This window comes from Falco naumanni, chromosome 8 (genome assembly GCF_017639655.2).
Source record: "Falco naumanni isolate bFalNau1 chromosome 8, bFalNau1.pat, whole genome shotgun sequence".
Lineage (NCBI taxonomy): Eukaryota > Metazoa > Chordata > Aves > Falconiformes > Falconidae > Falco > Falco naumanni.
The window spans coordinates 45,041,660-45,069,594 of NC_054061.1; the positions used below are offsets into that span (position 1 = coordinate 45,041,660).

The 27,935-nt window shown below is 42.9% G+C and overlaps 1 protein-coding gene across 2 annotated transcripts in view; it reads left to right on the plus strand.

Moving 5' to 3' along the window:
- Positions 1 to 536: 536 nt before the first annotated feature.
- ITGA6 (integrin subunit alpha 6) overlaps positions 537 to 27,935 on the plus strand; it is a 45,348-nt gene continuing 17,949 nt past the window's right edge. Inside the window, exons 1-7 of one of the 2 annotated variants that reach the window (XM_040604322.1) lie at positions 537 to 770; positions 20,360 to 20,487; positions 20,875 to 20,954; positions 22,766 to 23,021; positions 24,557 to 24,688; positions 27,034 to 27,244; positions 27,706 to 27,899. In XM_040604322.1, coding sequence (XP_040460256.1) covers positions 610 to 770; positions 20,360 to 20,487; positions 20,875 to 20,954; positions 22,766 to 23,021; positions 24,557 to 24,688; positions 27,034 to 27,244; positions 27,706 to 27,899 — 1,162 coding nt within the window. In that variant the 5' untranslated portion in view covers positions 537 to 609. The remainder of the gene's footprint in view (positions 771 to 20,359; positions 20,488 to 20,874; positions 20,955 to 22,765; positions 23,022 to 24,556; positions 24,689 to 27,033; positions 27,245 to 27,705; positions 27,900 to 27,935) is intronic. The other variant, XM_040604321.1, reaches the window with a different exon arrangement.

Sequence of the window (27,935 nt, forward strand, 5' to 3'; positions counted from 1 at the left end):
AAGGTAGGGGTAAGAAATTCTCCGATCTGTCCAGAGACAGGAGATGCTGGAGAAGACTTATGTAGACCAGAGCCTCTGTCCTTGTGTGCTGTCTGAAGACTCTGCAAAACAGAGACACGCACGCACTTTTTTTCCTTTTTCTCCTGGATGCGGTGTTTGGGATCGCGTACGCGAAGCACCTGTGCCCTGTGCCTACAGCTCCTCTGGCCGTGCCCCCGCTCCCGGTGCCGCGGGCTGGACCCGGCCCTCACCTGCGGCCGCGGCCCGCCCCCGCACGGCTGCGCCTACCGGCCTTGCCTGAGGGCAGCGCGAAGCCACGCGAGGCGGGCTTTCCCCCGCGGGCCTCGGGAGGCGGCCGGCGACCCCCGGGCGGGGCGGCGCCCTCGGCGGCCCTTCCCGGGGGACAGGGGCCGGGCCCCGGGGGCATTTTGTGCCGCCCCCGCGGCGTGGGCGCCGGGGCTCCTCGGCAGGGCGCCGCCGCTCGGGGGCCGGGCAGCCCGCGGAGGGCGGGGCGGGGCGGGCTCCGTCACGGCGCGCGGGGCCGGCGCGGCACAACGGGCGCCCTCAGCGCGGGGAGCGGCGGCGGGTTCCCGTGGCCGGCGAGAGCAGATGGCGGCCGCGCTGCTCCTCTACCTGCCCCTCCTGCCCGGGCTGGCCGGCGCCTTCAACCTGGACACGGACAACGTGATCAGCCGGCGCGGGGAGGCGGGCAGCCTCTTCGGCTTCTCCCTGGCCATGCACCGGCAGCTGCAGCCGCAGGAGAAACGGCTGTAAGTGCTCCCGCGCCCCGCCTGGCGCCGTCCCGGGCCGCCCGCGGGGACTCTCCTCCCTTCCGCCGCCGCGGGACGCGGGCTGGGGCTGTCGGCCCGCACCTGGCGGCGGGGAGCGGGGCCGGGCGGCGGGCCGCCCCGCGGGGAGGGGTCGGGGGGCCCTCGGAGGGACGGGGCGGCACCTGCCGCGGCCCGCGGGGTGCTGCGGAGCCGCAGGCCGCCCGCAGGACGTGCGGGGGAGCGGGGTGCTGCCGCGCCCTGCTCGGTGGCCTGTGGGGGGCAGCGAGCGACAGCCGCGGCTGGGGCACCCTCCCGCCTCGGCCGCCGCGCCCGTGCCCCGGGGGCGCGGGGGGGCTCCGCCGGTGCCCCAGGGCAGCCCCGGTGCGTGCCCGGGCTCTGGGGGTTGCTCTCCCCGTGCCCCCCGCCCCCGGTAACGCGGGGCTGCGCTGCTCGAGGCAGAAGCTGCCCGGCAGCGCGGGAGGGAGGTGGTGCGAGGAAATCGGGAAAAACAAGTCGATGTTGGTGGCGTGTAGGTAGGTGAACGCTGGGAACGTCCTTTGGGAAGCAAAGCAGGGCTCCTGTCAGGATCCTTGCCTCTTCGCGACCGTGTCTGAGCCGTGCTTCGCCCCACCCTGTCCAGCAGTGCTAGATGGAGCCTGTTTTACGTAAGGTATTGCTATTAAATAAACGTTCCTTCCCCAAACAGCTTTAATTCAAGGGAAGATAGGCCCATAATCCGTCCAGAGTTAATGGGAGAAGGAGGCTGGAAAGAAATCTTATCCTTCAGAAAGTTAGCTGGCAAACTTACAAGTCCTGTGGGCCCATTTTGCCCACGCTTGTGTTTTGTGTGATTTCATAGAAGCTGCACCATGTAAAGAGCATAAATCATAAATGCACACATTCCGCCTGCCATCGAGTAGGCAAAACAACCCATGGTGTCCCGCAGAACGAAATACAAACTGTGAGCTCCTTTTCCGAGTTCTTTATCTTAATTCTTGACAGGATTACTCTTGCATCGGTCTTGTTTTAGTTTGCTAAGACAGCATCCCCTGAAGCTGGTTAGCTTCCCGTTGTATTGTCACTGGTGGGGTGAGTGTGGCAGAATATGCAGAGACAGAAAGCCAGTTACTGGGAAGTCAGTAGAAACACAAGAGCGGTCACAGTATTCAAGCTGGTCTGCGATTTTGGACTGAAATGCTTCAGAGATTATTAGCATGAAAGTTCTGTATTGTATGTATAGTAAGTGCTTCCTCAGGCTATCCAAATCTGGGGACAGAGCAGAGCCAGATGCTATCTGCCTTGACATGGCTTTCTGAATCCAGGCTTTCATGAGCAGCAAGTATCTCTAACAGAGGCCAAACCAGACTGCATTTTATGGTGATGTATGTTTCTGAGTACGAGATGTCTTCGCCCTTTTAAACTCTATTCGTGAGTTTTAGCATAAAGAATTTGAGTGCTGCCCTGGGTAGTACTCGTGGAGTGAAAAACCTTTTACATCACGCAAGCATGTTATAGTCGCTTTGAGCATAATTTTTCCGTCTGAGAGGAATGTGTGGCTATAAGAGAATGAGACATGAAACGCGTTGAACTGTTAACTATCTTTCATAGGGATGGAAATGGGTTCACCTTGCTCTAAGTTCTGTCCCATGAAACAGATGGGAGTTGGGGTGCGGAAACTTGAAGTGAAGCCTCTCATGCTAGGCTGCATGTGTCTATTAGATGAACAACATTGAACTGATACTGAATGATTTGTGTAATCTATTCCACAGAAGCAGTTTCTGAATAGCTTGACTCTTTATAGGTGGAAAAAATGGTGTCTGCTGTGCAGATACTTGGTGAAGGTGAAAAGTTGTGGGAATGGATGTTGTACTGTGGTCTCCTGAGAAATGAGTATGTCTAATGCCTGTATGCTGCCCGTTATCTGTAACAGCAGGAATTTTAGTAGTTTGTTTTCAGGGGTGCAATACCTCTGCATTCCCCACTGTGTTTTTGTCTGTGTCATACCTCTACCGCAAAAGTTGTTTTATGTGCAGCTATCTTAGTCAGATAAAGTATTTAATTTACTCCCTCTTCTCAAATGGATACCAGCTTCAAAGCTCAGTTACAGTTTGAGTGTGAACACTGTTAAGTAGTTGCCAAAAATACACAAACTCGATTTCATAATTGAAACTTAATTAAAAGTGACACTTGGGTTCTCATCTGGCAGGGACCCCCCCATTCAAAAAAACCCTGCCAACCTGAGCACACCTCTCATCTGGCAGGGACCCCCCATTAAAAAAAAACCCTGCCAACCTGAGCATTCCCTCACCTCTCTAATTTTACAAAATTAGAAGTGGATTGTAACAGACATGCAAGATCAGTCAATCGTTGGAAAAAGAAGCAAATGAGGGAAAGCAAAATATGCAAATTCTATTCAAGGGCTGTTTTAGTCTGTGGCTTGGAGCAAGACTTGGTAAAACAAAATAAATGATGTGTAATTTTTCTCTTGCCTCACTTAAGTGGTTCTTAAGTGAAATGGTTCCCCCTTCCTCACACTGGATGATTCAGTGTTAAAGACAGAGGTGGAGAACGTCTAGGAAGTGTGACAAATAAAGGTACAGCTGAAGCCTTTGGTTAAACATGGTATTTGCTTTTGATCACCTTTTTTCTTAGTCACAGGATACTGTAGATTGCATGTTGGCTTTGAATGGCAGTCTTTTCATTTGTTAGTGTTAGCTACTAATGCCATGTTTGCTAATGAGGAAATTACTTAATTCCCAATAGTATGGGTAGATGACTGTTCAGCTGCTTTAACTTCAATTGTAAGTGGTACTGTGGACTAGTAGCAGGATTTCATTTTTCTTTGTGAATGTCTTCAGGTGAGAAAAGTTGGAATGTTTGTCAGTTGGAGAGAAGAAAAAACCTTTATTAATTCACAGTGACTGAAAGTGGACTGCTAATGGCATGTAGGTGTGAAAGAAGCCAAATGCAATCTTAATGTGCATTGAGGGAGCATTAACTTTGGAGGTACTAGGGCAGCCTGCCTGGATTTCTGTGTACGGTTCTGATTTATTGTCAAGCACGGTGAATCAGGTAGCAGAAGAGGCTAACGGAGCTCTAAGAGAGCTGGGCTTGTTACTCTGTAAGATTGTTCTGTTTTTATTCTGTCAATATGATGAAAATAATGGATTTCTAGTTCTGCAACGAAATGGTGGCACAACAGCAGTGTGTTTTGTCTGCAGACTGGAAGAAGGTTTGTAAGTTGTCCGGCAGGTCCATTCCAGTCCTTTTTGCTTGTAATTCACAATGATTTAAGCAAATACCTTGAATTAGAACACAAACCCCAAGAATATCTGAATTTGTGTATAACTTTACTTGCAAGTAATTCTGATATTATTTTCAGCAGAAGTATGGGGCTGAATTCACATAGGCATCTTGTTACTATTTCAGGCAAAAAAGAATGAGAGTGTAGTAATCAACATTCAAGGTCTTCTCACCAGCTGAAAAGCTGTGTGGTTGAAAGCTGTGGATGTGCACTTTACGTCAGGACTGTGCTGACCATTAGCAGCAGTAAAGTCCTAAAAATTGCAGTATCTACTGAAATTTTTAGTTGTGACAGGTTTTGCTGATACTGCATATCTCTGCTGTGAGCTGTTGTATCAATATGCCACAGAGTTGCCTTAGGTCAGCCAGGCTGCTGACATTGCTGGGCTGCTGCAGTGCATCCTCAGTGGCATTTAGCCAGTATTTCTGTGTCGACTGAGGGCTTGTGCTCTTAGACACTGCTCCAGCAACAAAAGAGCTGGATTATGCTGGTCTGCAGTGGAAAATGACAATTTCTGCTTGCAGGGGTGGTGTAGTGTAATTCAAGGTTCAGGTAGACTGAATGAATAAAGTGCATATGTACATCTTCGGGATTTAATAATAACGCTGGTCTTTTTGTCTAATTGACAAAAGCACTAACTAAGGATTTATTATTACTTTTCTTTTTTTTTTTTAAGACTGTGTCCTTACTGTCTCATTGCACTTAGCTTTCCACCCCCCCCCCCGCCCCTTGAGTGCCTGGTTTTGTTTATGCAAGCTATTCTTGGATAACCTGCTTAGCATGCTTGATTGCTTTCTCAGTTTGTGATAGTAGAGGAGTTTGTCTGTGTTCAGGATAGATGTCCTGTGGCAAAGGTCAGGATCAAATGAAGTTGGGAATGAGGAGGGAGGAGTAGTTTAAGATTTTTGAAAAGTAGATCCATCATACTAATACTGTGGGTGAAAGAAGTGGGAAGATAAATTTACGTTGCATGAGAGGGAAGATTATGGAATTGCTATAGGTGGAGTCAAACTGCAGAAGGCAAGCTTTTTCCCAATGCTAAGCCTGAGTTGTGCTGTGGGTTATCTGCGGCAGAGACACAGCTGACAGGTTTACAGGTCAGATATACAAAAGATTGGAAACTCTCTCACCTAATTGTCACTGACTCCCATTCTTGCAGGTGGAAAAAGTCAACATCTTTATCTTTGGATGGTTTTGGGGTTTTTTTTTGGTTTTCCTCAAAGGAACAGGAAAGAATTGTGCGCTTCATCCTGCAGAACTCTGCTAAGGTAAGAAGGATGAAATGGAGCTCATCATCAGCTCAGATATGGACTAGGAAGTTGCACTAGTGTAACCACTTCCATCAGTGTAGAAAAAGAGCACACCCTGCAAAGCACTAGTGAAGTCACAGGTTGTACAGCAAAAACATGCTTCTGCTAGGACAGTTTAGTGCAGGTGGCTGTAAAAAGGCAGGAAAGATATGCTACAGTACAGTGCTGTTGGCTGTGTGGGTTCACAGGTTCAGCTTCACTGTAGCATCAACTGGTGTGACAGATGTTCATAGTGTAAAGCTATCCTTCCCACACAGTAAGTCGCAAACCTCTTGTCCCAGTCCTCCATCCTCTTGAGAAACTTGTTTTCCAAGAGGTCTTATGCTTTTCAGATAACTTTTTTTCTATGGTCACCTGTAAGTTCATAAGAATCTTAAATCATGCTGTGGTAGATGTGTTAATTTTGTTAATAACACCAGCATAAGAAAAGTAATTGCTATGCTAGTGGAAGCTTTCGATGAGTAAGGAGTGTAGCATATGTCTTTTGTCAGCAGTGATGATAAATGGCCTTATGTGCAGACTCCAGCTTTGAGAAGCAGCCTAGGCTATCAGCTTCAATTACAGCTCATAAAATTGTTATGTTTTTACTGGAAGATGCTTGTACTTGATACAGCTCCTTGGTTTCATAGCTTTTTGTTTTTACCTATGCCGAGTCTAATCACTAAATCAGTTTCTAATGTAAGAGGTACCATGTCTTTGCATTTACATTTCCAGGGTAGAGGTGATGACAAGTTGAGAAGCATTTTGGCTTATGCTTTCTTATTTTTAAATATCTCAATAGATATGAATGGAAATTCATGGAGGCATAAATTCTTCTCTCTTCAGGCTGTGCATCTGGAAGGGTATTCTGTAAGCTGCTACTCTGTGTAAAACATGGACCTACCAAGCCATTCCAAGAGCATTAAAGTATAAGTGATGGCTCAATTAACCAAAATTGCTTTGTCCAAGTCTGTTGTACTCATCCCTGTAAAAGGATGGAATTTATACCAGGTAGTTCTTAAATATTAGGGTGTAAATCAACCCTGATGAACACAGCATATGCAAGCCCAGTGAGCTCAAAGTATTAGACACATCTTGGAAATAGTTCAAAAACTTAATCTTGCATTCTCTAAAACTAGCAAGGTTAAAACAGTGTAACTGGAACAAAATAACACAATGCAGGCAAGGACGGACCTTGATCTCAGGAAGGAGGAGAAAGGCTTTTTTCTCATTACTGAAGTGAATGAAAACTAGTGAACTACATAAAGTATGAGTTAAGGACAAAGGAAAAGCATTCTTCTTGACAAGTTGCGTTCTTCAGCGCGGGCTGTGTGTCCTGACAACTCTGCTTAATGACGCCTGAAGGCTGGGCAGAAAAGTGTTGGGTGGAGGGCTCACAGCTGGAAAGACCAGCACCTATTCTCTTGCTTTTTGAACTAAGCTGATGCAGACACACGCAGATGGGCAAAGTGGACATGTCCGTGTATATGTCTGACATAAAGCCTTCAATGAAACTGCGAGGTATTCCAGTGTGAAAAGGACTTGTAGTCAGTGTTTGCTCTAAATATTGAGGAAGGAGAAGTCATCTTACACCCTCTTAGTCTGACCTGTAGTTGGATTTGAGAACTGTAGTTCAAAGTTGGATGGGCTAAAATGTGTTTGAAGAGCATAAACACTTGCCATCGAAAACCTGAGGTGGGAGGGAGCTGGAGAAGCATTTTCTGCAGTTCCCTTCATGCAGTGAGAGGTAGGGTGCTGAGTGGGGTGAGTCTGCTGTGTGTGTGCTCTGCCCTGGTTCTCAGCAGTGTGGGCTGAAGCTGAGCGAAGAATCAAGGCTCTCTGTCGCTGGCATCCCGAAAGCTTCAGCTGGCAGACAGCTGTGTGAAGCTCTTTGCTGTCCTGATACTATGGATGACTGGCACAAGGAAATCTATAGTGCTCTTTAGACTTAAAATGTGACCCCATCAGCTACAGAAGGGTAGAAAGTGAGGCAGACTGAATATTGATCAAGATGCAGAGGTGTCGAGTGAGCCGTTCAAGTATCTCATACACCACATAAGGTCTGCTTGCTGTGTGCTGCTCTCTTCCAAAGCAGCAGGATTTTGAACAGATGTGCTAGCAGTCCTTCTGCAACAGGGACACTAAAGGGACCACTGTATTGTTAACATTATTTATGAGTTAGAATCTTAAAATTTAGCATTTTTATTGAGGACATAGTTTTCCTTCAGTTTCTGTTTTTGTTTTCCAAATTTTCTGAGGTCTTGAGAGCAGTGAAGAGCTTTCAGACAGGTATGTGCAGACAGATACGTGCCTGTAGTATTGGGCACAGAGGCACAGCTGCATTGGAATTATTAAGGGAAGATATGCTACAATTTCTGTATGAGTTTCACTCTTGTGCCTGGCTACTTTGATGGTGAATAAGACTCTTTAAGCTGGCATATACTTAAAGAATAAACTGTAAGGCAGTGCTACCATCAGGTATGGATACATCTTCATCCAGGTGTGGAGCTTCAGGTACTGCACTGTCCGCTGTTGAAAATACCGTTCACCTGTGCAGAGTCAGATTTAATCCCTTGTTTTGTTACAATCTAGTAGAAAAGTGGCTTGTACTCTGGCAGGAAATAGTAGTGTGTGTTTTGTCTTCTTCAGAAATACTGGCTAACCCCATCAGTCTGCATCAGGACTATTTGATGGATCTGATCTGTAACTGTGCAAGAGAAATGTAAATCTTTGTGGTGTGACTGTCAAATTAAGTGTTTTGATTTAATTAAACATTTTGTTTTTTGTAAGTTTCTGAGAAGTCTCTTTATATTGACTGCCCTTTAATAAATATTTTGCAGTTGTGTATGCTCTTTCATCCAAATTGTCTTATTTATTTAACGGTAAAATAGAAATGAAGAGAAGCACAAAATCACTATTACGATGCTTGCTAAGATAAATGCAATTTTCTGTGTAGTATATGTTGCTAATGCTGCTAATGTTGCTAATGTAAATTTGTAAATAACAAAGAAAAACGTAAGCAGAAGCAGGACAGGTAGGTTGGCTTCATGTCTCAATGTTCTTGTCTAAAAGGATAACAAGCAGAGAGGAATGGTTTACTGATCTAATTTGTTGCTGTCTGGGTTCTCCACAATTGGGTTGCCTGGCAGGGCATGGGCAGGGGCCATTCTTTTCTCCTCTGCTAAAACTACTCAAAACCTTTTCCGTGTGCCAGAGTAACTCAGTTTTGTAAGGAATGCAATCTGGTAAGTTTTCATAGGAGGGACCTCATCCATTTTCAGAAGAACTGCTGTTCAAAATCAGCTGTTGTTCAATGTTTCAGAAGTAGCCTGGAGCTGGATGAATCATTCTAGCCAAACTGTAAAAATGGCATGTTTTGGGGACACACTCTGCAGAAAGGTCAAGAATGGGGTAGAGTGTTGGGCAAATGGCTATTTAAAAACAAGTAAGCAAAAATCCATATTATTGAATGAGCAGATGGTGGTCTATACTGTGAAACTTGAGCTGGAAAATTAACACCTCAGTGGTATTTAACAAGGGTAGGTACAATAAGAGGCATAAGAATATTTGAAGAGAGAACTATACAGGATGGTCTGGAAAATTGAATAATTCATTTATTAGCATTGGATATTGTTGATTGTGATATATGTAAGCAAGTTGCTGCTTAAAGTAATAGCAGAAGAATATAGCCTAGAAAAGCTATGTGAATGTGGAAAATAAGTCTCACTTCCATTTTTAAGGGAATTATTTGGTATATTAAAAGTAAATGAACCAAACCATAGGTTAATAAAGCTCATTTTGCAATCTCAGCATAAGATATATTGTATTCTTGGGAAAATGCACTTCCTTTGCTTCTAAGGTATCGCGAGTATCGCATTTTCTAAGACTATTTTGAGAATTCCACAACTGTTGCTTTGGAAAAGAGAATTGCAGTTTTGTTGGTTTAGTTTAAAGAGCGGGCCAAGTGTGTTCTGCCATGAAGTACCTGAGATTAGACTTTTGTATGAAAATGGCAGCAAAAAGTACTAGTTCTTGCATTGTGATTTTTGGAGTATTTGCTAGTATGGACTGACTGTTTTTGGCTCCTGTTGGAGCACTGGCTGTTTTTCTCATTTCCTCTTACATCCTTGTATCCAAAAATATGTAATTTCCTAATACAAATTTCCTTTAAGCAGTTGTACTAATGTGCATGAAGGTGTTTTGGCTGTGTTTGGAAGGGAGAAGTTCTGCAGTATCAAGAATAAAAGCAAGAGGCGTTCGTGGGATGCTCCCTGTCCAGATGCTGTCTACAGCATAAAAGTGTACTGGAGGCCCTCCAGGGTAACACGTACAGATCCTGCACTGGATTTCACTGGCAGCTAGGTTGCTTCTAGGTTACTTTACCACTGTATTCTTCGCATTTGTTTTCTACTTTCAAGGACTTTGGAGATCTTTTAAGAAATAAGGATTAGCAAATACGAATGATCAGCATTGTTGTTGTCTGTTGATAGTGTTCACAGAACAACAGACTTTCTTACAGAGACTTGAGTGTCGTTTCCTATTTAGTGAAGATGACAGTTTTCCAAATGGAGCTAAATGTGCTTAGCATCTGCAGTTTTCAGTGGGCATTGTTACTGTCCTCAAAAGCAGGTCTATTAAATATATCTTTAAAAAACAAAGCAAAACAGGATTGCATATATGCTGGGAACAACTCACCCCTGTAATGCCTGAGGTTGTTTGCTCAGCAGCACATGCCTGGGTCAAAGGTCTGAGGGAAATTCATGTTTATCCTGGAAGTGCTCAGAAGTGGCAGCCAGCTGTTGCTGATAGCAGCAGGCACATTATCATTGTGGGTAGGTGAATTTTCTGTGTCCTCTTTTCTCATAGCTCTTTTCGTGTCACTCTTACAAGAGAGTTACAAAGATTGCTTACCCTTGCACTTTGTCATTGGTGCTACTGAAGCTGCACAGTGGTTAAACCTGCTGGCTCTTAGACCTTAGCAACGTCTAGCGGAGTGTGTGAAAAGAGATCACAGCTCATGTCTAATTATCCATGTTTGTTTAGTGTGAAAAAAACCTTAAGTGAAACCCACAGTATTTTCTTGGCCAAATATGCTGAAATAAATTTGGTATATTTTTTTCTTATATAGCCAACTCCTGTAGCTGCTACTTACAAATACGGCATAATTATGCAAGCCCCTGTAAACTTTTCATCTATTCAACTTATTTTTCTGCTAGAGGAATGTTTGATAATTATGTGGTATGGCCCCAGAATATTGCTGAAGAGGTGGGTTTCTTCCCTCTTCCTAGCCAAGCTATGTTCCTGCCTATAGTAGAAGAATACTTTTGTTGTTGTCAGATCAGATCCAGTCCTAGTAATAGCTGCAATACTGTTGGCACAACTCTCAGCCTACAGGAACACAGGGTGTTAAAATTACTTGAAAACAATTAATTCCAGGTTCTGCTCAAGTGAGAATGTAGGCAGTGGTGAAAAATGGAAAAAAAAAAAAAAAAGTACGTGTGAGGAGAGGCATGTAAAAATTAAGCATGTGTGCATGTGGAGGGGGAGTGGTATATAGTGGAAGAGAATGCAGTGGGTTTTTGGCATAGTCTCAAATTCAAGTTATTTTGCAAACAGAAGAATCTTGTTCTTAGGTTTTGCAGGCTGGTAGAAATTCTCAGTTTGTACATTCCTGCTCATGGTAAAATATAATTGCTACTTCTTCCACAAATGTGGAAAAGTTTCTTGTGAATATATGATATATTTCTGTTCATGTATTTGATCACTATTTTAATGTCTTCATGGAATGTAAAAAAAGACTCCATAAGTGTCCCAATTGCATGGGCATTTGTGTGACTTGATTCTCCTAAGACAGTACCTTATCGGAGTGATGTTCTTCCGAGTGGTTTGAATGCCTGTGTTTTCAGTTAATTTGAAGCAGCGGTGGGACTGTGTGTCAGTACATGTACCCAGTGACACATCTGCCTTTGTCATTAAGTTCATGGCTTGAAGAAAAGCCTTACTCAAACTGTGGATCCTGTTATAGGCATTTAACCCAGGGCTGTGATGGCTTTAAGACTGAAAGAATAATTTGAACGGTGCTTTAGCATGCAAATGACTTGGTCGACTGTTGAAGTGTGTGTTTGCTGGCCATTTGTGTACTCATTCTCGGAAACATTTATTAGGGATTAAGTTTCAGGAAGCTACGTGTTAGCTTGCTCCTGCAGGCTGTGTCTCTGGTGCCATGGGCTTGTGTTGGCAGCTGCGAGGGCACAGCTTAGCTCAGAGCGTGGTGGGAGCGCGCTTTTCACTGGGGCTCTGGCTGGCAAGTTTTAGTTGAATGTGATGAACTACTTTTGCTCAGATGGTGAGTCTGCCAAAGTCACGTATTACCATTTCTGTGGTTGTGTATCTAGTGCAGGAGATTTGTACCTGTCTTGTTTTCCCCGAGTTCAGAGGGAGAAGGTGGTTAAGCATCTGGAAGAGAAGGAGCAGGAGGAGTCTCATAAATGGGATGTACTGTGGGACTGTGGGATTAGTTGCTGTAGCATGTTGTATTGCTCATAGATTCCACTGTGGAATGTCTGTCCCTCTTACTATACTTCTTTCATGCCTTTTAATGGTTTAATTATGGTCATAAATGAAATAGATGCACTTCATTCAGTGAAGGAAACAGGGGAATGACATTTCAACCCAAATATTTGTTTTGCACTGTATTAAAACTGTAGGGTTTTTTAAATGGCGTTTGGTATGTTGGTGAACAGTATATGCCTGTTACGGTTGTTACCTCTAACAAGTAGTACCTTCAAATACTGACTGGGAGCACTGCGCTTTCAGATGGCTTTTTTTGGAGAAGGAAAAAAGTCTGAGCAACTGTTTCCGTATTTTGATGACTTCCATGTTTGTTTTCTAAAACATGTAACATGCACCTGGTAGATGGATGTGATACTCCTTTTGTTTTCCATGAACTTTAAATGGAGATGGCATGTGTAGTGGGGGTACAGAGACCTGCAAATGTGAAGAAGTTCAAATTTGAATTCAGAGGTTTTCTGTGGCATGAATGGCCAGCAGCCCAGGTGCAGGAGGCAGGAATTCCTGATTTCTGTCATGTGCTTGCTTACTTGAGCCTGCAGAGTGAGCGTGTCCACAGAACCACAGCACTAACCTGTATGGTCAGTGCCAGCATCCACTTCGTCACAGCCTGTTCTGTGGCCAGAGCTGGGGCAGCGGTGGTGGGCCAGGGCCATGGTGCGTGCGGGCTGTGGCGTGAGAGCGAGATTGCGGTATGGGGGCAGCAGGGACGGGCAGTTATTCTTTCTTTGCAGGTAGCCAGGGACTGCAGGGTCACCTCTGCTTTGTTGCAGCTGCCCTTGCTCGCTTGTCCTGCCTGCCTGGGCTGGCACCCGACCGCCGTTGCTGCCCGCTGTGCGGTGGCAGGGCTGTGCCCAGCTGGTGTGGTGGGACCCGCGCAGTGGCAGCGAGCCCGAGGCAGGCATGGCAGCTGTGGGCCACAGGGGCTGGGGCCTCTGCTCTCCAGTTTGTTCCGTGAAATGGTGCGCTTGTCGTTCCTTGAGTTAAACCCCATGTTGTTATAAGAGGATTTCATGTAGTAACAGGCACTGCCGTGTTAGAAGAGCTGAGTGGAAATCCCTTTGACATTATTTCTTCCGTAAGTTTATCATAGATTAATTATAAAACTGCCTAATACATGTTTTACAGTATCACTTCATGCTGAAGTCTGTTTCTGGCACGGATGTGGTTCCTTCTTTTAAATCTGAAGGAATGTATAGTGTGTAAGGGAGAAATTAAAACTGTGTTATACAGGTTTCACTTGCTATTTGACAGTATGAAAAATGTGAGTTATCTCCTGGTTATAGCCAGAGAGTGGCATCTGAAATGGAAACTGTATTTTTGAAACATGACTTTGGAGCAGACTGTACCACTTCTTGTAAGAAAAGTGCTTTCTGCTAATGAAGATGAGATCTGCAAAACCTATTTGAAATCCTTAGAGGCTGGGCTCTGGACTGTTAGCGGAAAGGTTTTATTTTTCCATGTGACTTTCAGAAAGTCAGTTATAAGTGGCCTTTCCAGAACAACAGGTATGTTTGTAGTTCCAGTTTTGCTTTGTAGTACCTTGCCCCTCATCCTTATGCTGCTTTTGACTTCTTTTCCCAGCCTCTGTCATAATCCGTTTCCTAAATAAGGCAGAACAAATAAAATGAAAATCATAATCCTTCAAGTGCCAAGCCTCCAGGCAACAGAGAGTAGTGGTGTACTTGGCCATGGCTTTGGACTGGTAGTTGGAAAATGTAACTATGGAGTAGCAGATAAGGAGAATCACCTTAAAATAGCTGTTAACAGGCTGGCAGTGATGGGTATCTCTGTAAAAAGTGTCACAGACAAGTCCCCTGCTGACACAGTTACTGCCTGTATTTTTCTGGGAGAATTTTTTTTTTTTTTTTTGAGAATCCCAGTCCCATGGTTTAGCTCCTGTTTCCATTAGCAGCCCAAGTGTACGGAACAATCTCTCTGTGCTAATTAGTCCGTGGTGTTCCTTGTCCTGTGACTTGCTTCTCTTTTGAGAAGCTAAATCCAGGCACGAAGCAGAGGTGGTGCCAGCAGTATTCAAACAGAGCGTCTGTCCCATTGACCACCTTCAGTTATGTTTAGATATTGTGGGGATTAAGGTGTTCCTGTCCTCCCCATTGGTCAAGTTAAAAAACTGTTGAGACCAAACCAGTGCAGAGGACTGAAAATACAGCTCAAACAGAAGGCTCTAGATGTCCATGTTGAGATCAGGGGTCTGTGCCTGAAGGTTTAAAACATTTAATAGACAATTAGTGACTGGTGATTTGGTAGTAAAATTTGATCTAAATATGAATTAGTGGTAGTTACTGTCATTTCTTCATTTTGTTAATCCATTGAAAATCTTTGCAAGCAAGTACTGGGAGTGTGAGGAGAAAAGGATACAGGGGTCTATCTATCTGTCAGGTCAGGGGTAGAAGAAGTTTCATAGCATTTAGCTTTATCACTTTCCAAATTTGCTCCCCATGTGTGTACGGGGTCTTTCTGAAAACAGAGTGAAGCGTGCAGTCTGCAGTGGCAACATTGTTACCTGAGAACAGGAACCCTGAATTGAAAATTTGTGCTCAATGAAGTTTGCAAAGTTGGAATTTATTTACACCACTATTTTATTCTGGTTGTATGTGGAAACGGCTAATGGTTTGTTACTCAGAAACACTTTCAGTGATTTCTGTGCCAATCTGTTAAAGCTCAGAGCTGGCATTCGTGATGTGATGCTGTTACTTTTAAAGAAAGGATGGCAAAGACATGGTGCCTTGTTTGGGGTAGAAGATATGTGGAAAAGTAAAGAATTTGAGGAATGAAGAAAGCTTTGGGAGGTAGCGGGGTATCAGAGCTCAGTGCAGGCTGTGGTATTTTTTGTATTTGTTTAAATAAAAATGTAATTTACTCAATGGAACCCTCTTTGATGAACAGGATTCGCTTTCAAAAAGAGTTGAAGATACTCTCCATCCTTTGACTTGATTTCTTTTGAGTGAGTGTTTATTCCAAAACAGAACTGTAATGAATTGCTGATACTTCAGAGAAGAAAAAATACGTTGTGAAAATTGTATGTTGTCCTTAACAGTTCCAGTCTATAAGGAAGGAAAAGAATTTCAGTGTGGAGTGAGGGAATGCATCCAGGAGCTTAGAGGTTTTCTGAATTTCTTATGATAAGGTTTTATCATTTTAACTGCAGCTTCCCTTTTGGAAGCGACCTGGGTAGTTTCATGAGCCATATTGGAGGGCGTTCAGATAGCTGTGAGCAGGAACTACTCCCAGTTCTCACTGTTGTTGCCATTAGCCGAGAAGGAGCCACAGCCACCTACCAAACTTCTCAAGAATTACAAGCGAAAGTAGGGAGGGTTTTAAAATCTGCACCTTACTGCTTAATATTCTGTTAAAACAGAAAGCTTTTTCTGATGTATTTTGCTTTGGATCTTAATAACTCTTTGGGCTACTTTTGATTAAATTAAGTTACAGCCATTCTACTTGACGTTTACCCAGCTGTTGTTGCTGAACACCAGTCAGCAGCAGCCGACAAAGGGAGTCCTGGTGCCTGCCTGCCTGTGGGCAGTGAGTTCCCACCTCCTTTCGCTTTCTGGGAATATGTGGGTTTATAAGCCATATTTTCTACGTACAGTTATTGAAAGGGCTGGTCCAGACCTGGATCAAGTCAGTAAGATCTCTTGATGCCTTTTTGAGGCTTGAGTAGTGCTCAGCGTAACTGATGAGATGGAGTTTTTCTTGCCTCAGCCGTTGCGTTCAGGTGTACCATAGTATTGCAGTGAGGTAGGGTCGGTGTAGGTGCTCGAGGCTCGCACGGAGGGATGGGTGTTGCGCTGGTCCCTCTCTTGAGAGGGAGGGCTCGTGCCTGTCCCTGTTACACGTGGTGGCTGCACCTTGCACATGGAGGTACAGTGGGGTCACCGGCACCCGTGCAATGCAGGCACCATCCACCTGGGCCAGGACTGCGATTCGGTGAGGCCGGTTAGTTAAACTGGCATTGCGTGCCAATACGGAGCTCTAATCCTGTAGGATTATCTCAAGTTTGGCCATGAACCTGAGGTTGTAAGGGAGTAAATCTGTCCCTGCAGATGCTGATAATTGGCAATGGAGCTTCAGTCATTGCATTTCTCCAAGAGGTAATCAAGAGAAAGCAATAATTAATCTAATTCTAACCAACAGAGCAACAAAACTGATGTATTTGGTTTGAAATTAGAATTTTGGTTTAAATTGGAAGGTGCATGTTTCAATTATGGGGTGTAACTGGAGCTGAAGAGCATTGTTATTTTGTGCCAGGGTATGAGAGAATTCTGATTTTTTCCCCGACATTGTCACTTGATAGACACTTCTTTTTATCTACAGAAATGTAATGTAATGAGCTATTAAAAGAAGTGAATTTAACACCTGTGGTGTCTGATTGGCTCAGGGAAAACCTTAGGTTTTTATAGTATATATTTAAGCAAGGTGAATGCAGAAAATCAGGATTCAAGTAGTATGAAGCATCTGATTCTGTAATTTACATGAGGAATAGTAGTAGTATTTTCTTTTGCCTGACTTTTAGCTCATATGGTAAACGTTAGCTACTAAGTTATCATAACTCAAATCACAAAAAGCTAAGGCTCCAACAGGAACTAATGCTCAGACATGTTTATGCTCGGTATACTGTATGGCTGAGCTTTTGTTTTCTGCATAGTAATAAGGCAAACCTGCCATGGGATGGAAAATCAGTGAATGCCTGCATGTTGGGGACTCTGGGGTTGTCATCTCTGACTGCAGTTTTGACATGGGGGAATTGCTTCGGTATCTAAATACGGATTCTGGAGCCTGACTTTGGGCATTCAGACCTGGACTGATAGTGACTGTAGCCTGTGTACACCTTCAGGGAGAAGTTCTAATGAACAAAATAAGGAAGTTCTTTGGTTTTAATCTGCGTGTTTCACCTGCCAATATAAGGAGACAGCAATAGCTAAGAAAGCATCTCCTCACACACGCCCCTCCCCCCCCTCCCCCCTTACCTCTTTCCTTTTGGGAAGGTTTTGCTTGCCACTGAGAAAGCTAAAATGGAACATGTGTAGCTGCAGAGAAACCTAACTCGTTCTTGGCGTAATGAGCTCAAACTTGATTAAAATTCTTCTATTAAAACCCAGCCAAGTAAGTAGCCATACAGTAATGACTGGACTGTGTCCTCAGTCTGGAAGGAGTCTGTTGCGCACGTAGCACAGTTCAGTGTACAAGCCGATTCATTCGGTCTGCTGCAGTCATGCTGAAATTCACACTGGTGCATGGTCCATGGCATGCTTGCCTAGTTGTCTGCACATTTTTATTTTTAAATAAAGAAATTTGGCTTTTATAATAGAATTCTGATTTTTCAAGCATGCCTCTTGAACAGTAGGCAAAGTCAAACAGCAGCTCTGTTGATCCACGTCACAATGTGCTTGACAGGGATTTTTATGTTTTGCTTGGTTTATTCAGCCAAAGATTAGATGCATATGACTTTTTCTTACCTTCCTGATAATGTTGATAATCCCCGTAACATTTATAATCCTTACCATCTTTAGTAACCGGTCTTGCAGAACCTGGAAGCATAGGTTAGTCTTCTGTGCTGTGGTCTTTGGGGCAGATAAATAGAGAAGTACAAAGGAGTTTTGACACTTATTAATGGGTCTTTGCCTGCTACTTCGAAATACATTTCAGGATTTACTGTAGCATCTGCCTGAACTGATCTAATCCTTTGCAAGCACCTGCTCGTAATGTGTGCTACTGTTGAATTGTGTTGTGAATGAGGTTTTGCAGTGATGTACCTAACAGAATTCAAGATTTTTGGCTTTGATGAGCCTTGAAGACTAGTGACAGGATTCCTGACAAAAGTTCTTTGAAGTCTGGAGGGTTTAAGTCTGCTTTGAAATACTTTTGTTTACAGTGGAAAATAACTTGGGCAATATTTGGACAGGGGAAATGAGCACTGGGAAAAATCTAAGCTCGACTGTTTCCTTTTGAGGTCATGTTGGATTGATGCTTCTTTATTAAGAAGGCTGAACAATTGCATTTTTCATCTGCTGATCTCAACAGGTCTGTCTGAGATGCCATTGAATGTTTGGGGCATCTGATGTCAGATGGCACATCTTTCGACTTGATCTTCTGTTGGCTACGCTGTTTATTCTCTGATGCTTCAGTAGGTCCTCCCTCTGCCTAAATTGTCATCAAATCATGGTCACATCGTGGTATGTTGGAAAATGTATCATTTAGCTGGAGAGAGGATATAGTCCCATTGAAAAGAACAGGGTCATAATTTTCTTGGTCTAGCACCACTGCTGTAAGTAGTATGCGGATGGGTGAATTAAACCAAGTTAAGTATTTCAATTCCAGAAGCTTTTAGTTGTGTTCACAATGTTGAAACAAAAGGTTTCTGATCAAATTTCTGTAGGTGAAATGCAGTACGTCAGTTTTACTCCTCAAGCTTTGAATGAAAAAGTAGAAATAATACAATGTTCTCTGTTAGGAAATCAGTGCCTCTACTTTCTTAAATTCTTGATTTATTAATGTTAGTAATCTCATCTGTCTTTCCCTGGGGGGCTAACAGAACTGAGAAGAAATTGTATCTGTGCAAACGTTAGGTATAGCTCAGAAACAGATAATTTGCAAAAGAATTACTTTTTTTGTTACAGTTAAATGCATTGTTGCCAAAATTAGAAAATGAAGTTATTAACGGCCTTTCTAAAAGTGTGGTTGTTTAGATTACAAACTCTTGTGATGACTACCGTGTTTCTGAACAAATCTTTGAAAAAAGGTGCCAGATGTATGTTGCGAGAAAAGAAGGAAACACTTTAAACCAAAACCCACCCACACTGTGTGTCGTCATCTTTACTTGAAGGTTTTACTGTTGAGGAGGTTACCTTCGTGAGGGCAAATTATGTATTGTGGGGGAATTTATTTCTGAAGAAGTAGTGAAAATGTGTAATTCTCTGTTCCGGACAAAGTGTGTTTTCTCCTATCAGTTTCATTTTGTGTCACGTTAGTGGTGGTGAATAAGCATTTTCTTAATAACAGAAATTAGGTATTGATCTTAACTGATACAGCCTTAACTGTTAGGCATGAGTAAAGGTGAGGCTCGTTCTTAGTAAGAAAAGCATTCTGAGGGACTGCAGTGTGCTTTGTCCAACTGTCACAACAAAGCAGGCAGAAGAGCTTTTTTCTCAAGCAAAACTCTGCAGCGGAAGCCTTAAAGGAGGGTCTGAGTTCCTCTGAGCCTTGTGGATCCACCTACAGTCCCAGCTTTGCCTCCTTGGCACTGTAACTTGAGGGATCTCTTCTCTCAGCTCTTTTGTACCAGGGTCAGGAAACACATGGAGTCTGGTTCGGCATCCACCCATCACACCGCTGTGTCGCACCTATCCGCACGCTGTTCTCTCACCCTCGTTTATCAGCTGAGTGTCATGTTTCTTGTTTCTTCCACGCACTTACATACTGGTTGTAACTAGTTTCAGTTAGCTGCTTGAGAGGCAGCTGTGCCTTGGTGTGTGTCTGTGACACTTCAAAGAAACATAGACAACGTAAGATACGTTCTTTTGGCTGAAACCCCTTATTTTGCAAGTAAATATGTCTACTGGTTATTTTCTGATGATACTCATGGTGGGGGACAGTTGATACAGGAAAAAAATTGGCTTTTATTCAGTTTTTAAAAGAAGAACCATCACATTTGGTTACCAGAACAATATCTAAGGAGGGATTGTTACAGTGGCCTTTTTATAGGAGAAATAAGTCCTTTGTGGGAGAGGCCTGTTGTTGATCAGAGATTTGTTGGAGAAAAACATTTGCAGCTTCAAAGTGAGGTATCTGGCCAGAGGAGTGGAGAGAAGTATTGCACGTTTGCACAGAACTGGGAATAGTTCAGTGCACACTTCCTTGGTCCAGGAGGGATCTTGCTTTGCTTCGTGGGTGGAGATACTAAGGTGCCCATAAATTCAGCTGAACAGTGGCACAGGACTGGCATAAAACCAGAAGACAGCCTGAAAGCACTTGTGTTCACTGTTAGTGGGTTTGTGGTCATTTTAGTAAAAATACTTCTCCCGCCCTTACCAAAAATTTCTAGTAAGGCAACAAATACCCTACATGACTTCCTGATAGAAGACGTTTTTTGCAAAACTGCCAGACACTTCTGATTTCTATCAACATCTCTCAGGAAACATTGCAACAATAATAGCCAATAACAATACATTTACTGGTTTGCAGGGCCAATAATTGCAGAACCTATTACTGCTTTACAGCCCTTCCCCCCCCCCCTTTTTTTTTTTTTTTAAGAACAGTGCTGTGATGCAGCTTTTCATCCATCTTCAAATGTTTGCATGTCACACCTCTAGCAACATGGTGAAAACACTTCCTGGTTCTTCTGGCTTCTTCTTTTCTAATATTCCTTCTACAGATCCCTTGAAATTATTTCTCTTTCCCTGCAGATTGCTGGTTGGAGCTCCTCGGGAAAAGGCCTTTCCATCCCAACAAGCCAACAGAACAGGAGGGTTGTACAGCTGTGACATCACATCTCCGAATGCACGCTGCACACGTGTCATATTTGATGAGGAGAGTAAGTTCTTCAGTGCTTTTGTTTGGGATTGAAGTGGTTGTCTGATTTTTCTTATTTGATGCAGTCCTTTCCAGAGACAGTGTATCAGGCAGTTGCTTCTGTGAATTTATACGTAATTATTTTTGCATCAGAGTAAGTTGTAGCTTAACTGCTAAGATAATGTAAGATGGTTAGATCTTGGTGGATTTGGATGTTCTTATTCTTTAATAAATTGATGTGACATGAAGTAACATGCTGGAAGTGTTTAATAAAATGGATGTTGTCAGTGATAAACTGTACAGACGCTGCCACCTGCAGACTGTCTCATGTACTGTATGAAGTGCCTTTAAAAAAAAAGAAAAAGTAGTTAGATGTTAATATTTGAAGCTGTATTATGATACTCTGCAGCTGACCCGAAGATGGAGAGTAAAGAAGACCAATGGATGGGTGTAACTGTCCAAAGTCAGGGGCCAGGAGGAAATGTGGTGGTAAGTGTAAAGGACTAACTTAAAAAAAAAAACATTTTGGGTCTACAGTAAATGGTTTGTGTTTCTATGCAGCTTTCTGAATGGTAACTTTCTGATGTTTACTCCTATGATTTATTGTAAGGACTTAAATGTCTCCCTAGCAAATTAAGGCACCTGAGATTGTAAAAGCTTTAAATTACCTTATTTTTCTAACTATGCATTAGCCTTTTTAATAGCCTTTGTAACAGTCTAGGATGGACAGTTCATTTTCAGGTTGTCCGCTTACTTTTTTGGTGATAACACACATTGTTTCTTTTAAATACAACTGACTACAGAAATAGGGAAAAATAGTATGATGAGGCTGTAAAAGTAGCAGGTTATCATCAGCTGGTTTTCAAGATGATCAGCATCACTTCAGCTTTCATAAGAGACTTTGGCCAGGTTGCTCCTATGAATTAATGTGGCCATTGCACTGCAGTAAGGCTACGAGGTATTCTTTGTTTTGTACAGTACAGAGAGAAAAAGTTCTCAGCAGTTACCAGAGAATGTTACTTTTTAAGCTCTTTTTCAGTTAAATAAACCTCCCATGGTGCTGCAGGATACCAGCTGCAGCATAAAATGGGTGTGCAGTGAAGCTTCCCCATTTAACTGTATTCTTGCAGGTTACTTTTCACTTCCAAAACTGGAGGCAGGTGACTTCAGGGTGTGAATCTGGAATTATTTAAGGATATAGAGGCAGTAATAACTTGTTTCAGTCTGCCTCAGAACCCAAAGGGGGAAAGAGCAGGCAGAAAAAGGCCTGGTCATTTAATCATCAACTAATGCTGTCTTGTCTTTTCTGAGAAGAAACTTTTATTTGTAAGTGGTAAGTAGTAAATGTACTTATGCAGATGAGGTGTGGGCAGCCTGAAGGTCACTGTGCGGCAGGGCAGTACTGCAGTGCTCCAAGTGTGGAGCAGCTGGACGTTTGCTTAATATTTAAGCCTTGATAGAAAGCACAGGAAAAGTATGCCAGCTGAGAAACCTGGCTCGCTTGTGATCTTCACACTCCTAGTACAACTGGTTCTGCAAAAACTACTGCTGGCAAAGGGGTTTGATTGCTCCATTTCTTTTTACAATGGTTTGGTGTTTTGGGGGTTACACCACTTAACCTTTTAGACTCTTCACCTGGGAACAGAATTCTAATCAAATATTTAACACAGAGGCTGAACAGCTGCTAGGTTAAGGAACAGGTTGTTCTCAGCGCTGCTGCTCTGTCCCAGCGACAGTTATCCCCTAAGTGGAACATTCAGCATAGGAAGTAGGAACAACTTCCCTCCCCTTCACTGGAAGAGCATTCAGCCTCTGCTTCGTGGCAGTCTTCTGGAAGGGGTGAGTTCTGAATAGTCTCAGGTAGATGGTAGGTGAACGAGCTTCTCATGTCCTGCACAGGCGTGTAAGTCACTTAACTCTTGACAGCCATGGGGAAATGCAGCCACTTCTTCCTTTACAAGACATAGGGTGGTTCTCTCCTTACTTCCTGAAAGAGAGGGATTAGGTATCAGGGAAGGCTTTAGGGCTAAAAAGCCTAATTCCTACAGAGAAGAAGGGATTTAACCGTGCGGCCTTCCGTGACCATGAAGCTGGTTGCTCCGATTTGTATCCATAGATGCCCAGTTTTTCCCATATGTTGCCCATAGGGAACGGTGGACATTCTGCGTTGCGACACAGGTGTGTCTACAAGGTGACTTACAGCGCTGCTAGCATGAAGTATTGCTAATGGACCAGCCTTCTTCGATGACTCGCATACAAACATACAGAAAGCATCACTTACTATTTCTTCTATCTTGCAGACATGCGCACATCGCTATGAGAAAAGGCAGTATGTAAACACAGTGCAGGAAACCCGGGATATCATTGGAAGGTGCTATGTGCTGAGCCAGGATCTTACTATTAAGGATGATATGGATAACGGAGTGTGGAGTTTTTGTGATGGCCGTTTGAGAGGCCATGAGAAGTTTGGTTCCTGTCAGCAAGGTGTTGCTGCTACTTTTACTAGAGACTATCATTATATCGTGTTTGGTGCCCCAGGCACTTACAATTGGAAAGGTACGACCTGGCTTCCTTCCTGCCTACCCTTCCCATTTCCTCTGAGGTTGCTCACAAGGGTTGCATCCTATGGGGGTTTTTTTTGGGTGTTGTTTGTTTTTTTTTTTGTTTTGTTTTTTTTTTTTGAGGCGGGGGGGATGATAGGATATAATGATTTTTACCTTGTTTTCACAAAATGCTATGCTGCTATACCAAAAGTATTTACTGAAGTTCCTTTAACTATTTTTGAGGGAGTACTTATGAATGGATAATGGAACATTGCACATATGTACAGCAAAATTTTCCCTTACTAGTCTTAATCTTATGGTGGGATTGAGTGCTTGTTTTGAGCCTTCCATACTGGAACAAAATACTAAATAAATTTAAAGTTATTTGTCCCATCTTTTTTCCTGCATTTGAGCAAATATTAGATAGCTACACTGAGATCTTTGTTTATCCGGCAGTATTCTCCACTTTTGAAGTCTATGGAAAGTAGTTCTTCCCAAATTAAATACTGGAGGATTGCAGGAAGGTAACAGAGCAATACGACATGTATTTATATCTAAATCCATGGATATCCACGTAAAATTTCATGGATCATCTCTCTGCCTAAGAGCTAAGCACTCTATATCATCTAGGAGATACTCTGAAATTTAAGGGGAAAAACCCCCATAGATTTTCTCTGTTAGTTTATATTGAGAAGCATCTGAACAGCCAGCTCTGTCTCTTTTTCTTAAAGTGTTTTTTTCCTGTTGCACTTCGTTACACCAACAGCTGCAAGTACTTCCCCCTTTAGAACATCTGATCTCAAATTATTATGGGTTTTTTCCCCCTTGTACACCTGTGCCTGCTATATGAACCATGCAAAATCTTTAAGCTCTGGCACAAGGTGTACTTTACCGGAAACTTAATCTTGCACGTATCTGTCAACAAAATCTAACCAGGTTGAAACAGCATATTGAGTTCAGATGCTGCTTTACTTCAATTGCAGAGAAGTGCTATGACAGTGTATCAATCATAAGAGTACTCTTTTGTATCATGGGAAAACACGTTTGTGCTCGCCAACATGTTAAGTACACCTGTTGATAAAAGGGAAGCACACGTTTTGTTGAACAAGAACTCTTTTCCCCTTAAATAATGTTTTTGAAATATATCACTGGTGTTTGTCATAGCTGAACGCTAATTTTTGTGTGTGTGTGTCTGTGTATTCCTATGTACTTACCTTCCTTTTAAGAGAGGCTTTATGAACTTACAAACTGTGGGATGAGGGTGGTTCCTGACTAAGCCAGTCCCATGTTTTTGTTGAGAATTGTCTTAGTATCCCATGTTTTTCAGATCACTGCATGACCTCTCTGTAGAGCAGTGTGAGATTCTGGCACACAGAAATTCATCGCCTTTGGAAAACCCTTTCACCCAGTGCACTGTTCTGTGTTTGTCCCATTTAAACAGCAGTCACTATCTCATTCATTGTAGTTAATGTTAGTTTGGAACCATTTATCTGTTATTTTTCTCCCTTACCATTCATTTGCTTTTATTTTATCATTTCATTTCTTCAGGGGTGGTTCGTGCAGAGCAAAAGAACCAGACATTTTATGATCTGGGTATCTTTGATGATGGGCCTTACGAAGTTGGTGATGAGAGCCGCCAAGATAAGAATCTAGTTCCTGTTCCAGCTAACAGTTACTTAGGTAGGATTAAGTACATATGGTAAATTTCTTTAGGCTTCTTAAACATTTGTGATCCCAGCCCTGGTGCAATGGTATGAAATGGGAGGAGAAAATCCTTCATTTGTGGACTCTGTAATGTGTTAACCATTTTGGATGATTCACATCTCCCTCTGTGTTTATGGGCCAGTTTTAAGTGTAGGATGATAGTCTGCTGAGGTAGCTAGAAGAGCTGCTAATGTAATGAGAGGTTTAAGAGCTGTGATCAGGACCTAGAGATTCTCAGGGGGTGATTTTAATCGCTTTGATGGTTAAGTACTACCATGTGGTCTTGGAAAGTTTTATCAAAATTTGAGTTTCTGGATGTAACTGCTAAGACTGCAGTTTCTCTCTCCTGGTAGGTGAGTGCAGTTTGTTTATTCTACTAGTTTTTAAAAACTTCCTGGCCTTTTTACAGGCCTTTAAAACAGCATAGTATGAGTAGTGCTTTTATTTTAAGTGTGTGTGTGTGTGTTGCAGGAGGCGATCTCCTGCACTTTGTGTGCACACCAAAGCAAAGCCATGTCCTTAGGCCGGTGGATGTTACTGTACAACAGTGAGACACGTTGGTGCAGAGAAAAGGCTACGCTGCACTTTTGGAAAGGCCTCAAGTCTAAAGTGTAAAGAACCTTTCTGTTCTATGCAGATTTCTGTGGTGTACTGATCCACTGCTTTTGGCACGTGCACAAATACAGTTCTGGTAACTTGAAACTGGTATTTCTGTGTGGGTGGTGGAAAGCTGAACAGATGGGAAGGGCATTGCTAATATAAAAGGTAAAAGCAAGTCAAGAAAAGAGCCAACTTAGAGCTATCTGTTAGAGGAAATAGTATTTACTGGGTGTAAAAAACCCAAAACAAAACCCAAAGCATCACAAGAAACCAAACCCCCCAAAACCCGTAAGAGCTTGTGTTAGAAAGACAAGCTGATAGCCTCTTCTGGTGAAGTAAGATTTGGCAAGGTGAGGAGTGCTGCGGAGGTGTCTTTTCCTGCGAACACAGCAATACTGACTTTTTGCAGTTTCGTGACAAACGCATTTATCTCCTGAACGTAAGTGCTGCCCTTGATTTGTCACAATCAAAACCACTTCCAGGCATGCCTGCTGTTCCCTGGCATCGCTGTTCCCTCTGTTTAGACAGTAAATAAACATGGTTATAGCTGCTTTGCTTAACTGCTGTTTTTTTCTCTTCAATCTTTCACTCGTGTTTACAGGTCTTCTATTTTTGACAGCTGTATCTGATACTCATCCAGATCAGTTTGTATACAAAACATTGCCTCCCGGCATACAGGTGGACAGACCGGTGGATGTAATGATGAATAGCTACTTAGGTTTGTGACCACCGGAGGTGGCAGCATCTGGTCAGACATAATCTCCAGACCTTTGACATGATCCTCTCCCCTCCATCCCCCCTCATCTCAAATACACCACAAGTAAAAGCATGTAAAAACAGGGGTTTGGATGAAGAGGAGCTTGAAAAATAACATGGCTGATTTGCCATGCATTACTGCAAACCCTCTCATCCATCCCCCGGATGGGACTCCCTGAATTTTTCTGAAACCGCCTCATGGTGAATTGCTGTAATTGAGAATTTTCATAGTAGTGGTGAAGTGTTTCAGAAGGGAGATTTCTGTCTGCTGGCTAGTCTCTGTCTTCCGTGCAATGTGTGTAAGTTTCTACTTTGACCTTTATTGGATATGTTGGTATATGCAATATATTCTTTCAACTCAGTTTTTCATCTATTTTAAGATGTGTTGGTTTCATAAAGAATGCATAAGACTAAATTGATTTGAACGTGTCCTTTAGGGCTGCATTAAATCAAAATGCCAATTTCACCATTACTGTGTAAGGTGATTCTCAAATACTGTCTACATCAGCATGTAAAATACTGTGCGTGCGCGGTGCATTTTGCATGTTTGCAATAGAGTGATACCAACTTGTACTGAGGAAGTTTTACAATAATTTTGTCAGAGGTGAAATACTCGAGCTATATTCAAGTGGTAAGATGTAGTCATTTCTAAACTGCTGTGTTTAAAAATGGTCTTGTATGTAGTCTTTGTGAAAAGTAGACCTGAGTGAGTAATGAAATAACAGATTTTGCGGGGGAAATACTTAAATGTAATGTATGGAGGAGTGTCAGCTTGTAAAAGTGCATCCACCGGTCCAAACAGAAATGGAGAATTCCCAGTATATCACAGTCAGTTTTAGACAAAGCTTCCATTCGATATACCACTTTAATATAGTTAGGGGAATTTATTTTTCCTATTAACAATGCAAGCTGTTAGTTTGTTTGTTTTTATTTTTTTTTTTTCTTTCTTTCTTTCTCTGTTAAAGGTTTCTCCTTGGACTCTGGTAAAGGAATTGTCTCCCAAGATGAGATGACTTTTGTGTCTGGTGCCCCAAGAGCCAACCACAGCGGAGCAGTTGTTTTACTGAAAAAAGAGAAGAATCAGAGAGCACTTTCCCTTGAGCACATGTTTGAAGGAGAAGGGCTGGCCTCTTCTTTTGGCTATGATGTTGCTGTTGTGGATCTCAACAATGATGGGTATGGCCTTGGTTAACTCGTGCTGCCTTTATAATGAAGGATGGCGATCTGGTTTATTTCTGCTTTGGTTTCCCACAGTAGAAATACAAGGAATGCCAAATCCCATCTTCCTTGTTTTGCTGGAGGGAATGACGAGCATTGCAGAGAACCAGTCAGGACATAGTCTGTGTTTCTAATTATAGAAAAGAGTTTTATTTAAATTTAAACAAATAGTGTAAACAAAGAAAGAGGAAACAAATCTCATATGCAAAGGCGGCCCTAGAAGATCCTTGCATGTTTCAGAGGGCAACCTCTGATAATCGCCTTGTGCTATCAGCAGAGCTGTTGTTGCCTAACCAGTTTAATGTACTTTTTAGTCTTTGTCCAGCAGCTTCTTGGCTAGCTGACCTCGAGACCACAATCTGAGCAGTTATTTTCCACCATTCTTCTGTAAAAGCACTGTGGGTTTTTTCCCTTTTAAGATGGCAGGACATTGTTGTCGGAGCTCCGCAGTATTTTGACAGAAGTGGAGATATTGGCGGCGCTGTGTACGTCTACATTAACCAGCAAGGCAGATGGGAAGGAGTGAAACCTATCCGCTTAAATGGAACCACTGACTCCATGTTTGGTCTTGCAGTTGAAAATGTTGGGGACATTAATCAGGATGGATATCCCGGTGAGTGAAAAATTATTACAATAAAAATGTGTGTGA